Source organism: Nematostella vectensis, chromosome 8 (genome assembly GCF_932526225.1).
Source record: "Nematostella vectensis chromosome 8, jaNemVect1.1, whole genome shotgun sequence".
NCBI lineage: Eukaryota > Metazoa > Cnidaria > Anthozoa > Actiniaria > Edwardsiidae > Nematostella > Nematostella vectensis.
The window spans coordinates 16,438,910-16,452,723 of NC_064041.1; the positions used below are offsets into that span (position 1 = coordinate 16,438,910).

Consider the following 13,814-nt stretch of genomic DNA (forward strand, 5'->3'; position numbering starts at 1 on the left):
CGTGGCCGGCTCGTGGCGAAACAAAAGTGTTTAAGAGATATTTACTCAGAAAAGGGCCTTTCTTTGATAATTGGTGTCCCGTGCTTTAATCGGCTCATCATCTGTAGAGAGAATAACTCCGCCATCTAACCGGGAGAACAAAATCTCTTTCAGGATACGGGAGGAGCGAGCGAGATACAGATACGCCATCTCGACTCGCGTTTCTCCATTTGCTAAGCAGCTCGCGCGTTAAAAGGGGGGCATTAACCACTTTTCTATTGCTTTTAAATGGTTTTTTGAGCAACACAAAGAGAGGAGTTTGCAAAAGACTTAAATTTGGCAATTGAATTAAAGATGATAGTTTATGATTGAAGGTATTAAAAAAAATCAAAACTGAGCTTTGTAGGAACTTTCGAGGGAAATTGGATTTCCATTTGAAAAGACTTCTTTTGATTATACCAAGAGGCTGATCGTATTTTGATTCAATCATAACAGTTTTGCTGTAATGGCCAGGTTATGCAAACCAAGTCGTGCGCTCGCTGAGACGACAAACACTGAACGGTTTGTCTCAACGGGGAATAAACAGTGACTATTTCTGATTTGATTACTCCAACTAAATACCTCATTCATTAATAATACGTCGAGCAAAACACTTCCAGCTTACTCACTACCTACACAGTCTATACTCTATTATTTTTCCAAACAAAACGCCTAGAGGAAACTGCTAGTATTAAGAGTTATTTCTCTGTATTAAATTTGATGTTGTTGTTTTTTGTGATAGTCTGCCTCATGGTTTGCAAAACTCACTGAGCCGAGGCACTAATTATGAGTCCCCCTGCACGGAGGAAATTACTTGGCCCCAAGAAAACAAGGAGAAAAATACCTTAAGAGGACTTGATTCAATGCAGCATTAATTTCTCACTTCCCCCCGGCGAGATAAACATTAAAATTGAGCGCCTTATTTTCACTGTAAGTCTAAAAACACCGGAAAACTGGGAAATTTGCTAAATTCACATTTGAACCAAACAAGCGACATTCGGACTCCACTTAAAAGGTGGAAAGATGGCGTGTTTAATTTGTCGTATCTTGTAGGATTTGTTTCGATCTTATTCTCTTCAAATTCACTAAATGGCTTCAAGATAGGGCAAGGCAGAATTATGATTGAGTATTCTTAAAGCTTATATATATATATTAATTTCTCGCTCAATAAAACGTCTCGGCTGAATGAGGCGCTGGCTGGAATATGTCTCAAGAGGTTGAAACGCGCTCGTTTAACATCTCTAGCCCGCACGTGTAATATGAAGGGAGATCTGGAGTAAACAAACACACAGGCAACAATATATTCTAACGATATATAAATAATTAAATGGCAATTTAACATGAATAAACTTCTCCCTCCTAATTCCCTGGATGTTCCATGGATGTGCGTATCCCAGGTGCCGTCTGTAGTTACCCGGCCCTTTTTAGCAGTTTCCTTCGTTGGCATTTTGGGCGACTTCATTGAAAGCAAGTTACCCACAAAAGAGGGTTGTCTCGCATAGGTTTGTTTATGGAATTCGCATTAACCGCAGAGGATTTTGACTTTGTTGAGTAGTTCAACTTTAAGAGTATAAAATACACGCTCTTCGATTAAAAACGACATACTTAAACCTAAGTGTGCCGTAAGAGCGTTCCATTTTCTAGTTTATGTTTGATGAATGAGCTTCAAAAAATTGCAAATTCCTGAAGTTTTGTTTCTATAAATGATCATGAGCTATATAGTTATTCTGCCTGTTGTATGAATGCCTTTTAGATATTATTTGCTTTTCGATCACCTCCAAAACTTGCTTGTTCTTTTGTTGTAGGCTCGTTATAATATACCAAGTTGTAATAGAGCCGTTAGTAGATAGAAAAAAAAGCGAAATAATATCATCAATCCACCATGAACGCTAGTTTTGCCCTGCGGACCGATTGAAAAAAGCCGAATTCTTTGACTAAATTCCATCTCCAATTCCCGTAAATTCAGCTCAAGAGGTCTTTACCATGCTACTATAGTTTTTGTTGAGTCGTTTAACTATAGTTCCTTAGACGACATGCTGTACGCGCCCGCATGCTTCAAATTGTCATGTACGCGACTACAGTCAGCTGAGGGGGTAACTTCCCAGCACAAGGCTGTTCAGCCCTCTCACAATTACGTACATCTCAATTTCATACATCTCACCCCCGTATCACGACATTTTACTATAATATAATAAAGTATTAGATTTTTTTGCTGGGACTTTCGCGGGTAACATTTATTTAGTTAGATGTGATGAATTATTAAGATAAATAAAGCCCTTTATGGAATCTTAAGGAGCTCTACCTCGAGGAGACATTTTAGAATTTCGTAAGGTAGGACGAAAAAAAACACAAAATATGCCCTCCTAAATAATGGATTGAGTAATTTCTTTTTATTTTATTTTTCGCGAGATAATCCTAACTAAGATATTTAAAATTTAAAGACGTCAAATTACACTGGCTGTTAATTGCCGAGATTTCACTTTTGATCAACTGCGCGTTCCCGCTAGACTCGCAACCACAGAGTTCGCCTGTTTATCAAAAAAAAGCTCATATTAATGTTTAATTCAAACTCAAACTAGATAACTCAATCTCGGGCCCACCCAGCGATTCCACCATCGGGTTAAAGAATTAAGCATGGTTGTTATCTTCCAAAGGACAATTTGTTTCTAACTAGAATCGCTTTAAGAAGTTTAACCACAGAGATATCTAGCATTGATAATGGAAATAGTTTTTTTGTAGTTGCATGCTGGGCGAATTGTGTTCAACTGTTGAACAAGATTGGAAGCCTTAATCCTTCGTTTGAGCAAGCAATCACCATATGTAATGGGAAAGCAAAGTTGTCATGTCTTGAGACGTTTATGCCAAGTGATATTAGGTTTACTTCACAAGGCAAACTTCGCTCATACGGTGAATAGACAATCGAGAATCGGGGGCCTCATCAGGGTAACGCTCACCGCTTCATTAACTCCGTAATTCCTCTTTTAGCAAATATATTAGCGAGGCTTTTCTTGATATTCGGCCTTGGGGTAGATAAGGGCTTGTCATTACGCTCCTCAAATTTACTGAAGTTTGCAGTACGACTTTATCTGTTTTATTAGTAGCTACTCGTTATCTCGTTAGCCACAAAATTAACTTGTAAAGATCAAATAAATCAAGCAATACTAGACTACCAGAGATAACGAAGAACAGCGACTTTCTTTTGATTTCTTGAGCCACTGGCAGCTAGTCGATAAGAATGTTTTAAGTAAACCTCTTGTGTCAATATTTGCAAGCAGCGTTTGGCCAGTTGTCAAATTGACAAAAAAGAAAAACGATGTGGAATATCAGCGTTTGATAAAAAAATAACGCCCCCAACGCTTTGAAAGATTACAAAATCAATTCAATGGCCTCACACATAGTGGCTTAGAGATTAAGGAAGTAGGTTTTTCGAATGGAGGAAATGAAAATTTGAGTTTTTCAAATAAACCAGCAGACGGATAATTTCCTCGAGTTTTTGAGAAAGACGAGATCTTGCCCCACCGTGAGTGGAATCATCTACCAGTTAATACTGCTTTAAACCAGGCCAGCTGACGCGGCCCGTAATTAAACCCCAGAGAACAAGAAAAACAAAGTCGTTTTATTCCCTGGTCAGTAAAGTCCAATGCCCTGTTACTAGTTTTTTGCTTAATTGATTTAGGCGCATTGGGTTAACTAATAATCAAAGTGCATCTCGAGTAATGCCTGCGCCGTTTTCCCCGTGTAATATAATTTGAGTACTAACATTAAGTATCCGCGTGTTTTGAATGTCGGCTCCTTATTCGTCCACTCGTTATTGGTCTAAACTAATATTCTATGAATCAGTGTTGAGTGTGAATGCACCCTTGGGCAATGTATTTTACCGGATGAAGTTTGAAGGTGCAAAGCGAGTATAATATACCTCGGGAGCTTAATCGATGTCGCCATTACACCCGACTCCCGTTAATATGATACAGAACTTGCTCGCTTAACATTTTAATTTGAAATTACAGACCTATCATCTATTCTTCGATAATTGAGGTGGAGTTACTGGATTTTATTAAGACCTCTAAATGTTTAAGGAGGACTTAAGGACATTAATAGTTGGCATGCAGTTTTTAACATTCATAGTAAGAAGTAAGACCCATATCTAGCGTTAGATTATTGAGATGGGTTTACAGGATCAAACTTTTGAGGGTATTTTGTTGACATTAAGCACAGGTTTGAAATGATATCTAAATCGTTCGTCTGATAATTACTATTCACGAATTATATAATTTTCTTTCTATGTGTTTATATTTGCGTTCATTTTTTTATACCGTCTAGTTGATTCAAGTAAAAATTGAAATAAAGAAACACATACTGTGACTTTTTTAATCATTCAATGAGTGAGCTTATTCAAAACAAACTAACTTTAGGTGCCCACTCTTTTCAACTTCCTTGCCTTAATTTCTTAGTTTATCAAAACTCAACGGGAATATATAACAAAATACCAGCGATTGGTTGATATTTCCGCACTACTAGTGTACTTGTTCCAATCAATGAATGAAATTCGCATGTTATTGGTGTAAATACCCGCTCAGCAAGCGATTTCTATATGTGAATAAGCACTGTTTGGAGTTTGGAGTTTAAATCGTTTACACTTTTAATATAATCATTTAATCATTGGTTCCGCACACGGAGAAATCAGTCATTAACTCCGATCTATATTTCACTGTACACTTCATTGGTGCCGAGGGCTAGCTTCGGTTATGCCTAGCAGTGCAGTTTAGTGCAAGACCGGTGAAAGTTGATCCTAAAGTGAACACTCTCACAACCTATATCCACGTGTGTTTGACTTTGGATGGTCGAAAGCGTGACAAATTGTTCTCTAAAATCTGTTAGGGCATCTATTAATTCTTTTTAATGTACGTATTCGTTCCCTGACGCACGCGAGAACTCGATGGCCAAATAAACATTATAACATGTAGCTAGTCGGTAATTCCATTAGTCTTTTCCCTTTTTCTCTTTAGGGATTTTGTTACATGTGACCCCGTAATGGCCAATCATTAAATGAAGTAGCAAACTTTAAGGACATTTTTTGTTCGTTGCCCGCTTTTTGAGGGTAAGTTTAAGATCGATTTGACTTTCAGTTTATCGAACATATAAAGTGCTCATGCTAATGGAGGTATAATAGAAATATAATTATTACTGAAAGGTAGTTTGGTCATTCTTTTACCTGATGTCTAACACAAGGCAGCAAACAAAATGATTATAAATACTCGCTTGCCACGCTCCTGTACATTTAAAAGCGATGGGCGGGTTTCTTGTGTCTTTTTGATCGAATGGGGGCTAAATACTAAGAGCGTGCTCTGTGGTTAGAAATAAGCTGATTTTTGCCACACTTTGGACTTTATAATGAATGGTCATCCCTTGACGGAATTAACAGATTATTTACTAATCCAATCTCACTCTGGGTCATTTGAAAACTTCAACGACCAGAAAGAAGTAAAACAAGCACTTGCTCCGTATAATTGGAAAACAATTGGTCTCGCCAGATGCTGAAACAGCTCACGGAAAGGATCGTTCAATCATGGATTCGGACACGTGATGGTAAATAAATACCATTTATTTTGTATATATTTGTGCAAGTTCATGTTTGTCGGTCTATTGCCCTAAATGCGTCATTCTATAAAACTTCAACACAAGTTAAATGTGCGAAGGTATTGTCCGCAGCCCACTAGGAGGCCCATAATTTACTGAAAATATAACCAGGTTATTAGTTTGATAGAAATTTTCGATTATTTTTCTACATTTCTGATCGTAATCATCTCATCAGATTGTATTATATTCAGTATGTAAGCAATCGTGCGAGAAACGCGTAACTCTGCGTCCCGTTTTGGCTTTATACAGGTGCCTGGTCATGGCTGTTATCAACCCTTTAACTTCTTTTGTATAAGCGCCAAACTCTTGATTCCAGTGGTTGCTACCGTTCTCTTATCGAGAAGAGATCAGCTTTCGTATTCCAACTTCCTTTGAAATACTTGACTCTGAAGGGAAAACCTTCTCCTCTAGTGAGCTCGGGTGAAATAGTATTGAAAAGCGACCTAGGACATCGCGAGCCTATTTATTTAGCGTAATCACGGGCCATACACATTAGGCCATTATCAGCGTCATCAAAAGCAAATTACAATGGTAGGCTTGCCCCCAACTGATGGCTGTATTTCAAGTTTGAGATAAGAAGTGAAACTATAACGAGATCCGCGGGGAGTACCGCTACTCCTCACAAAGAAATAAATCCCACTCCGTCAGGCTTGTAATTTCCCTCGTACACTTCCCTTATCCATCGACACAGGTTAAGGCGAATGTATTGAGGGTTTTCACAGTATGGGGTGCCATTTTTGTGTATGAGTCGGTGTAAGATGGCACGGGGTCTATTGTTTTTCATCAATCGGATTTCGCGTGTAACTAAGATCGCCCGCCCGCTGGCTCGTATTAACATCCCACCCTTGAGCCATCATTCTCAATTAGAGTTTGCCGGTTGCACATGACGCGGGGAAGGTGCATTTACGGCTCCAAAGTGATGCTTTTGTAAAGGCAACAAGGAAAATGACCCGAGTTTTAAGCGGTTTCCCTTACTCGCACAAGTCACCCAGGTGCTAACCAACTCGATTAGTTTACTTTTTCTTGTTTGTCATTGTTCGCGAATAGATTTTCTCTTTTGATAAAGCGCTCTCGAATTCTGTGGTCTTTTTTACATTTAGGGGGTTGAATTGTGGATATAAATAAGAAAAGAAAAGAAAAGGAGAAGTCCGATTTTTGTGACTCGTGTCGCTATCTATAAGATAAGACCAATTGTCTTTGTCTTTGTTGAGCTCTACGTGGATCCACCCTAGCAATTCATGACTTAAAATCACCGAAATCGGCTTAACTTGACCTTGATTATTAATGTGACTTCATACTAACAATGCTCTTCTCATCGACTCGGTAAGCGTTTAAGGACTAGTAATTAGCTAGTGGTTATTCATTTATTTGGGGTATTTCTAATTCGACGTGATTTAGTCTCTTATCGGGACCTTTGACGCGAAATAACAACACGCTCGCACCAACAAATTCTCGAGGGCCTTTTTCTACTGATAACTCCGGGCGCCAAATAACAACACGCTTCCAGCCGCAAAAACTCGTTTCTACTCATTCCCGGAAGTATTAACTTCGTCTTGCCCTCCCTAATTTTGTTGATATAAATAAAATGTTATTTGTAAAAAACAACGCAAGGTAAACATGCAACAAATTAGGAATACCTATATTGTGAAGGGGATTTTGCCGACTGGGCGCTTATGAGCGCTTTAATAGACTTTGACCGGAAAGCACTGTTTGTCGTTACTTAAAGTGCCACCCCGAGGGCTGATGGTGCTGTCCATATAGAAGATTTCTTACCCAGTTAATTGTGATGACAATAACTGGCACGCACAAGTGTATTAACTAATGTGCTTTTATGATCAACACAGGGTAATCTCGGAAAAGTTCAAGGAGTCGACAAATCCGGCATGTTCCTGTCAGCGTGATACTTGCGTTGGTGAAAGTACCGCATAAATCCTTTTAATAAAGGATTAACAATATTTCCAAGGAAATTTATATTATGTGGAGTGAGTGTGAAGTGACGTGTTCAGATTTAAACTGATTCTAAAACTGCTTTAAGATCCCCCAAGAAAAATAATGAGCACGTATTGTAGGGGGTTACCAATATAGTGAGGAATATTATACCTACAGCTATAAGCTAGGAATGTGATTTATGTATTTATTAGATCGGCTAAATTTATAGTTCCCCTTCTCCTAAGGCGGCAGTATTTACAAAGAATCTCGTCTTAATCAATTACTCACTCACCTCTCTTATAAGTCAAGCAAAACCTGTCTGTATATTATTCTTTGCGTTGTTTGTACTTCACTCCGGATCTTGTTGTGTTTAGGGTTTTTAAGTTTCTAAGAGCCCGCACATTAAAGGAGAAAAGTAATTACTTTACAAAGCATCTGCAAAGGACTCTTATTTTGAGTCAGGATGTGTTTCTATTAAAGAACCCTTGTCCGCCACTACTTTGTTATTGTTTTCAGCAAATATTGGGAGTCAAATTATGAGATATCTCAGAGTGGCCACAAAAAGTCAAAATCTTATGCTTTATTTACTGAATTCAATAAAAAATATCGCAACAGTTTTTCCAAATCAGACGTTGAAAATGGAAGCTTTCTTACACTTGGTACTTTGCTAGGATGACAATATGGCGGCTGGCAGAGGCTGTTAAAAGCGGTAGTGAAGAGAGGTACAACCAGCTTGATGTTGTGTTTAGGGCAGTGTCTCATCTACTAATAAAGATTAAAATATATATTTTCAAATCATCATTTTAGGGTCCTTTTATTGTCATCAATGTGTTTGCTTTTACCATATATATATTTTTCATAAAATAACTCTTTATGGCGCAAATCTTCATACAATATCGAATAAGGATACGTTACTTTTCAAGTGGACGACTTATTTATGTGTAATTCAGGTTAGCTAAAAATAAAATAAAATTAATGTCTTAAAAACATGAATGTCATTTCCGAACAAGGGCAACTTGTAAGTCACGTGACGTGCTGAGTAGCAAACTCGCACTAAAATAAACACAGAAAGGCTGCGGCAATCACACCCAGACAGCGACGAACAAAAATAATATATTGCAATGGAAATAAGCCCTTTCTGACAGACACTTTCTAGGCTGTGTGTAAGCGCTGAATAAGTTGTTATTTGTTGCCGCTAAAAGCTAGAGCGCGCGGGAATTTGCTACCAAAAAAGATAGATAATTTCTTATTGCGAGCTACCTAAATAAGTTTAACAAAGCGGCACCTAGAAGATTATGTCTGTACAACTAATTAGCCTCCGCCAACCGGCATTTTGTCATCCTACCAAAATACTAGGTGTGAGAAAGCATCCATCGGGTGATTTGGGTGAACTTCCAACTGAATTTGGTAAATGACGTACAAAGCTTTGTTTTTAGAAGTGTATGCCAAAAGGTCATCACATAATTTGTCTTTCAATGAATATGAGAAAGATAACAAAGGCTGACAAAAACTTTTTAAATACACCTCAAATGTAGCCTCTAGTTTCTACGACTTAATTAGCCCACATTATATAAGGTCTGTAACTATTCATATATTTCCACTTGGTGCAACAGAGCTTTGTTTCTGTCTGGTATTACTAGAAAGACAACAGACAAGCTGGAGAAATACTATGTGGTCTGCATAACCGCGGTGTAGACAAGCTATGGATCATCACAAAGTTGAAAAAGTATGCTGTACGCCTCTGAAGAGGAGCTCTGCTTTGTTTCTGACAATTGTTAGTCACCATTTATAACCCGTCCCCACGTATTCGTTTTCGTTTAAAAACGCATCCTTTTTGTTACGGATACGGGTATCGTCCACACGGAAACGCGAAAACGATGACCGAAAACGGAACGATTTGAAAACGATATCCAGAGTGGAACGATTTGAAAACGATGCATTTTCGATGCCGTGGGGACGACGTGATAACTCAGGTCCAGTCCACTTGGCGCGAGAATACGCATGCGCTGTAGAACTTGTTATTGTTGTCGTTTCTGCGTTTTCGTGGGGACGGGTCGTATCGAAATGAAAACCCTTTGTGTGGAGGCGGATTCTTTTGAAAACTGAACAAAAAGGTTGTGTTTCCAAACGAAAACGGATACGTGGACAGGGTGTAAGTCTCCCATTACCATCGGCTGATTTGGGAAGGGTACTGCGCCATTTCGAATGAATTTGGTAAATTAAGTATATTTTTCAGTTGATTATTCCGCAGATTCCTCCACATAATTTGTTATTAATATGAAATTAAAACATTACTTAAAGTGCAGCTGCCTTGTCTTCTTTAAATACCTTGGAGTCCCAAACTTTTTTGTTCGGAAAATAATACATCCCAAGCCAATGCGGTTTCTAGATCTCTACCGAAATTCGCGCGCGCAAACTTTTTCCCACAAAAGTGATTTTCCCCCCTGAAAGTGAAGTTGAAGATGATCGTGCGCCGGTCGATGGATATACTACAACTAATGTCCCAGTGCATGTTCTAAACGTTTAGATCCTTTGTATTGGTCAAGATATGACTATATTTTAAAGGAAAAAGCCCCTGTGACAATTGCTCGATATTTCATGGCACGTTGTAATAACATGCAATCGTCCATCTGCATATTTATTTCAAACCTTTGCAGACATGTCCCCAGTGATCGCATGCCCAATATGGACATCAGCATCATAGTCCATTCCTCTCACATACCACTCGTGTCTTTTGGATCCTGAGCGATCACATGCCCAATATGGGTATTAGTACAGGGTTCCTAGAACTGTTCTCGTCATTTCTCAGAACATCACAAGGATTCCTACAACAACACTCAGCATTTCTAAGAATATCAGGAGGGTTTCTAGAACTCTACTCGTGATTTCTCAGAACATTAAAAGGGTTTCTAGAACTGTGCTCATCATTTCTTAAAATATTTCAAGGGTTTCTAGAGCTGTTCTCGACATTTCTCAGAACATCACAAGATTACCTAGAATTGTACTAGTCATTTCTAAGAATATCACGAGAATTCTAGAACTTTACTCGTCATTTTTTTTAAATATCACAATAGTTCCTAGAACTCTACTTATCATTTCTCAGAATATCACAAGGGCCCTAGAACACCACTCGTCATTTCTCAGAATTTCTCAATATCTCTTGTCACTTCTCAGAACATTTCAAGGGTTCCTAGAACACTACTCGCCATTTCTTAGAATATCCCAATATCTCTTGTCATTTCTCAGAATATCACAAGGGTTCCTAGATAGATCAGTTACCAGCTTCAGCTTGTCGGGTTCTTAGCTATAGTATTGTCAGTGACCATGTGTCCAGTATGGACATTAGTAAGAAAGTCCCAGCATTCCATAGACCTCAGGGCAGCGTAGATCATGCCAGGGACCAGAACTCGCGGCTCAAGGGTGGAACGTGAGGTCGAGCTTAGACTAAGAGCTTTCCGCATCAAATCCTCCGCAAACCTCCTTGTGAGGGTGAACAGGGCAGATTCCACTGCATGCACCTCCACCCCGTGGTGGACTACAGGTCTTAGGCTGATACCTATCTCATTACACACGTCTTTGATCCATAGCTGCTCTACCGTAATGGGGGTTGGCAAAGTTGTGAGAGCTTGGGTGCAAATGCCCAGACGTCTTGAAATAGGAATGCTAGTTACATCCACATCTTCATCCTCCTCATCAATCGTTCTAGCCCTTGAAAGTTCCCTTTCTCTGGCCTCCAAGCTTTCAATCAGTTCAACCGAGGTTGTGTGTGTATCAGGGGGTGATTTGCGCATGGAGTGGCATGTTAGATGTATTTCTTTGCTATCCTCTTCTACATTCTCACCATCGCTAGCACCAAGCTCTGACGTGCCACACCCACAACAGTACAAGAGGTCTTGGTCACTTGGGAGGGTGGGGGTGGGGGTGTAGCCATAACAACGGCACCAGATCATGACCTGTTTGGTGGTGAGGTCACTTGAGATGTTACAGGACTTCAGGTGCCTGGATAGAAACATACAGAATTTTGGACCACACAATAAACTACAATACAACTATCTTCTATTTAAAGTGGGTTACATTATAAACTATAAATAAGCCTTCTAATCAAGGGCCCTGAAAAAAAGGCGCATGTTAACATGTGATCAACATGGCAACAATTCTTACACATAAAAACATATCATAATGGAAACCTGCCATATACCTCGCGACATATGATACACCTACTAACATGCCATCACCATGGCAACATTCCTTACACCTAGCAACATGACATATACCTAGCGACATATCATACACCTACATCATACTCACCTAATATCATACAAAGCTTTTGAACTTGTAAAACATAAAATTGTTTGTACTTTGTTATTCAATATATTCTATTCAAGTTAAAATAAAAGTTGAAATATGGAATATAGAATAAATAAAATGGCAGGCCATCATAATATATAGCCTCGATAAGGGGATTACATTTACCTAGTAATGTGCAGCGCTCGTTGCCACTCGGCTGCTCTCCTCTTCATCAAACTCCAACTCAAGTATTGGCTAAGACTTGCGGCACAATATGGGAATCTAGTGACGTTCCTATCGGCATGGATTAGAGGGCAACATGTTGCAGCATGTTGAAGTTGTCTTTCTAACTTAATATTTACAGGGCTTTCTGGACTACGGGCAAGCTGGCTATTTGTGGATGAGGAAAAACAAGTTGACAATGACGCATTAGTTATAGGGCCCTGCGTAATGTCATCTCCATGAGGTGAATCTTTTCCTGCATCAATGATTTCATCTAGTTTCACCTTCAAATCATCTTGATTAATAGGCTTCTCATCCTTGGGAATGAATGAGGGCAAAGGGCTACGAGTTTTTGCATTCACTGAAGATAAGACAGGTTTGTTGACTGGCACAGGGAGCCCTAGATCAACAAACGTTCTCCTCTCTATCTCAAGGTCAACAACAGTCTCTGCTCCCATTGTCTGAAGCCCCGTGTATGTCTTATCTAGTTTTAACTCATGAATAATATCAACACGCTTATTCCTACTGTCCACAAAATGAAGTTGCACCCTAATAGGAAACTCCCCCCAGCCTCTTCTAGTGATCTGGAAAGGCGGCTTCTTGATTTCTACAATATCATTAGGCCGATAGCTTGGATGAAGGAAGAACCAAACATTCTGTACATAACTATGGATTGGCAAATCGTCAGGAAGTCCACGCACATACACCATCCATTTGTGAGTAGATTTGTCATTCTCTTCTCGTCTTTCTACCGGAATGTATTTAGAGGTATTACCTATTATTATCCTTTTCTTGATATAGAATCTAGACCCTACAACAGTGACACAAGTTGTAGAATTTTGTCCAGCTTTGCTCAAAGTAGCTTTGCCTCCTGATTGGCTAGTTGTTATGGGACCTGCTGTTGGCCCTACTGCTGCCTCAGTAGCTAGCCAATTACAGTCCTTCTCATGTTTATGTAAAGTAGAATTATCTTTATTAGTTTCAGACTGTGTGAATGCACTACTAGATGTTCTTTCAGATGCCCTAATTACATCTGTTAAACATTCACTAATGGCATTTTCTTGAGTTTTCAGTCCAGGGTCAACTGATTTATTTATTGTGTTGCATTCCGTGCCGTTCCAATTCCCATTCATCATTCCTCCAATCCCAAACACGTGACCGCTCCTACCGCTGACAGTTCGTCTGGTGCGCCGCCTCAAATTCAACCCCTCCCCCGCCAGTAGCCTTTCGGATGTCCCGTAATATCTCGCTAAAACACAGGCTCGCAGCCTGTCCAACATGGCCTTCGTCTGAGATATCCTATGATCTATTAGCTCCACTTCCTTCTCCTTCAGGCGAATTTCCAGCGCGAATTGATCCTGAATAATTTTCTCGATTTTGTTGACTGCGAGATCTTTGGCATCTTGTTGTTGTAAGCTGAGGCTGGTTTGTTTCTGGCTTTTCTCGACCGCTACAGAAACATAATCCGGATCGTCGTCTTCGCCTGATTTTATTTTATCTTTCAAATGAACTTCTTCCTCCATTGCAAAAATGGAGGTAGCAAAAACTTTACAATTCTAAGTGAGTTTTTTAAAAGACATTTTCCCTCAAAGTTTTCAAATTCGCACGTGTTTACACGATAGTGCGCATGACCTGGAACGACAACCGCTGAGATACAAGATGATAGGGGTGGGGAAAAGTCTGTATTGCGGTGGCATTTAATATATTTTTTTTTGTGTACT

General features: G+C 39.4%; 2 protein-coding genes across 4 annotated transcripts in view; one reads left to right on the plus strand and one right to left on the minus strand.

Moving 5' to 3' along the window:
• LOC5507962 (exosome complex component RRP4) overlaps window positions 1-9,889 on the plus strand; it is a 36,703-nt gene extending 26,814 nt beyond the window's left edge. Inside the window, exons 10-11 of one of the 3 annotated variants that reach the window (XR_007312474.1) lie at window positions 5,550-5,604; window positions 7,500-9,889. The gene's annotated coding sequence lies outside the window, so the exon portion shown is untranslated. The remainder of the gene's footprint in view (window positions 1-5,549; window positions 5,605-7,499) is intronic. The other 2 variants (XM_048731115.1, XM_048731116.1) reach the window with 2 other exon arrangements.
• Window positions 9,890-10,103: 214 nt separating this feature from the next.
• LOC5507960 (YEATS domain-containing protein 2) lies at window positions 10,104-13,730 on the minus strand. Its single transcript, XM_032376714.2, has 2 exons — window positions 12,058-13,730; window positions 10,104-11,583 (listed from the first exon to the last, which is right to left on the minus strand). The coding sequence occupies exons 1-2, from the start codon at window positions 13,614-13,616 to the stop codon at window positions 10,869-10,871; spliced, it is 2,274 nt and encodes a 757-aa protein (XP_032232605.1). The 5' UTR covers window positions 13,617-13,730; the 3' UTR covers window positions 10,104-10,868.
• Window positions 13,731-13,814: the final 84 nt, after the last annotated feature.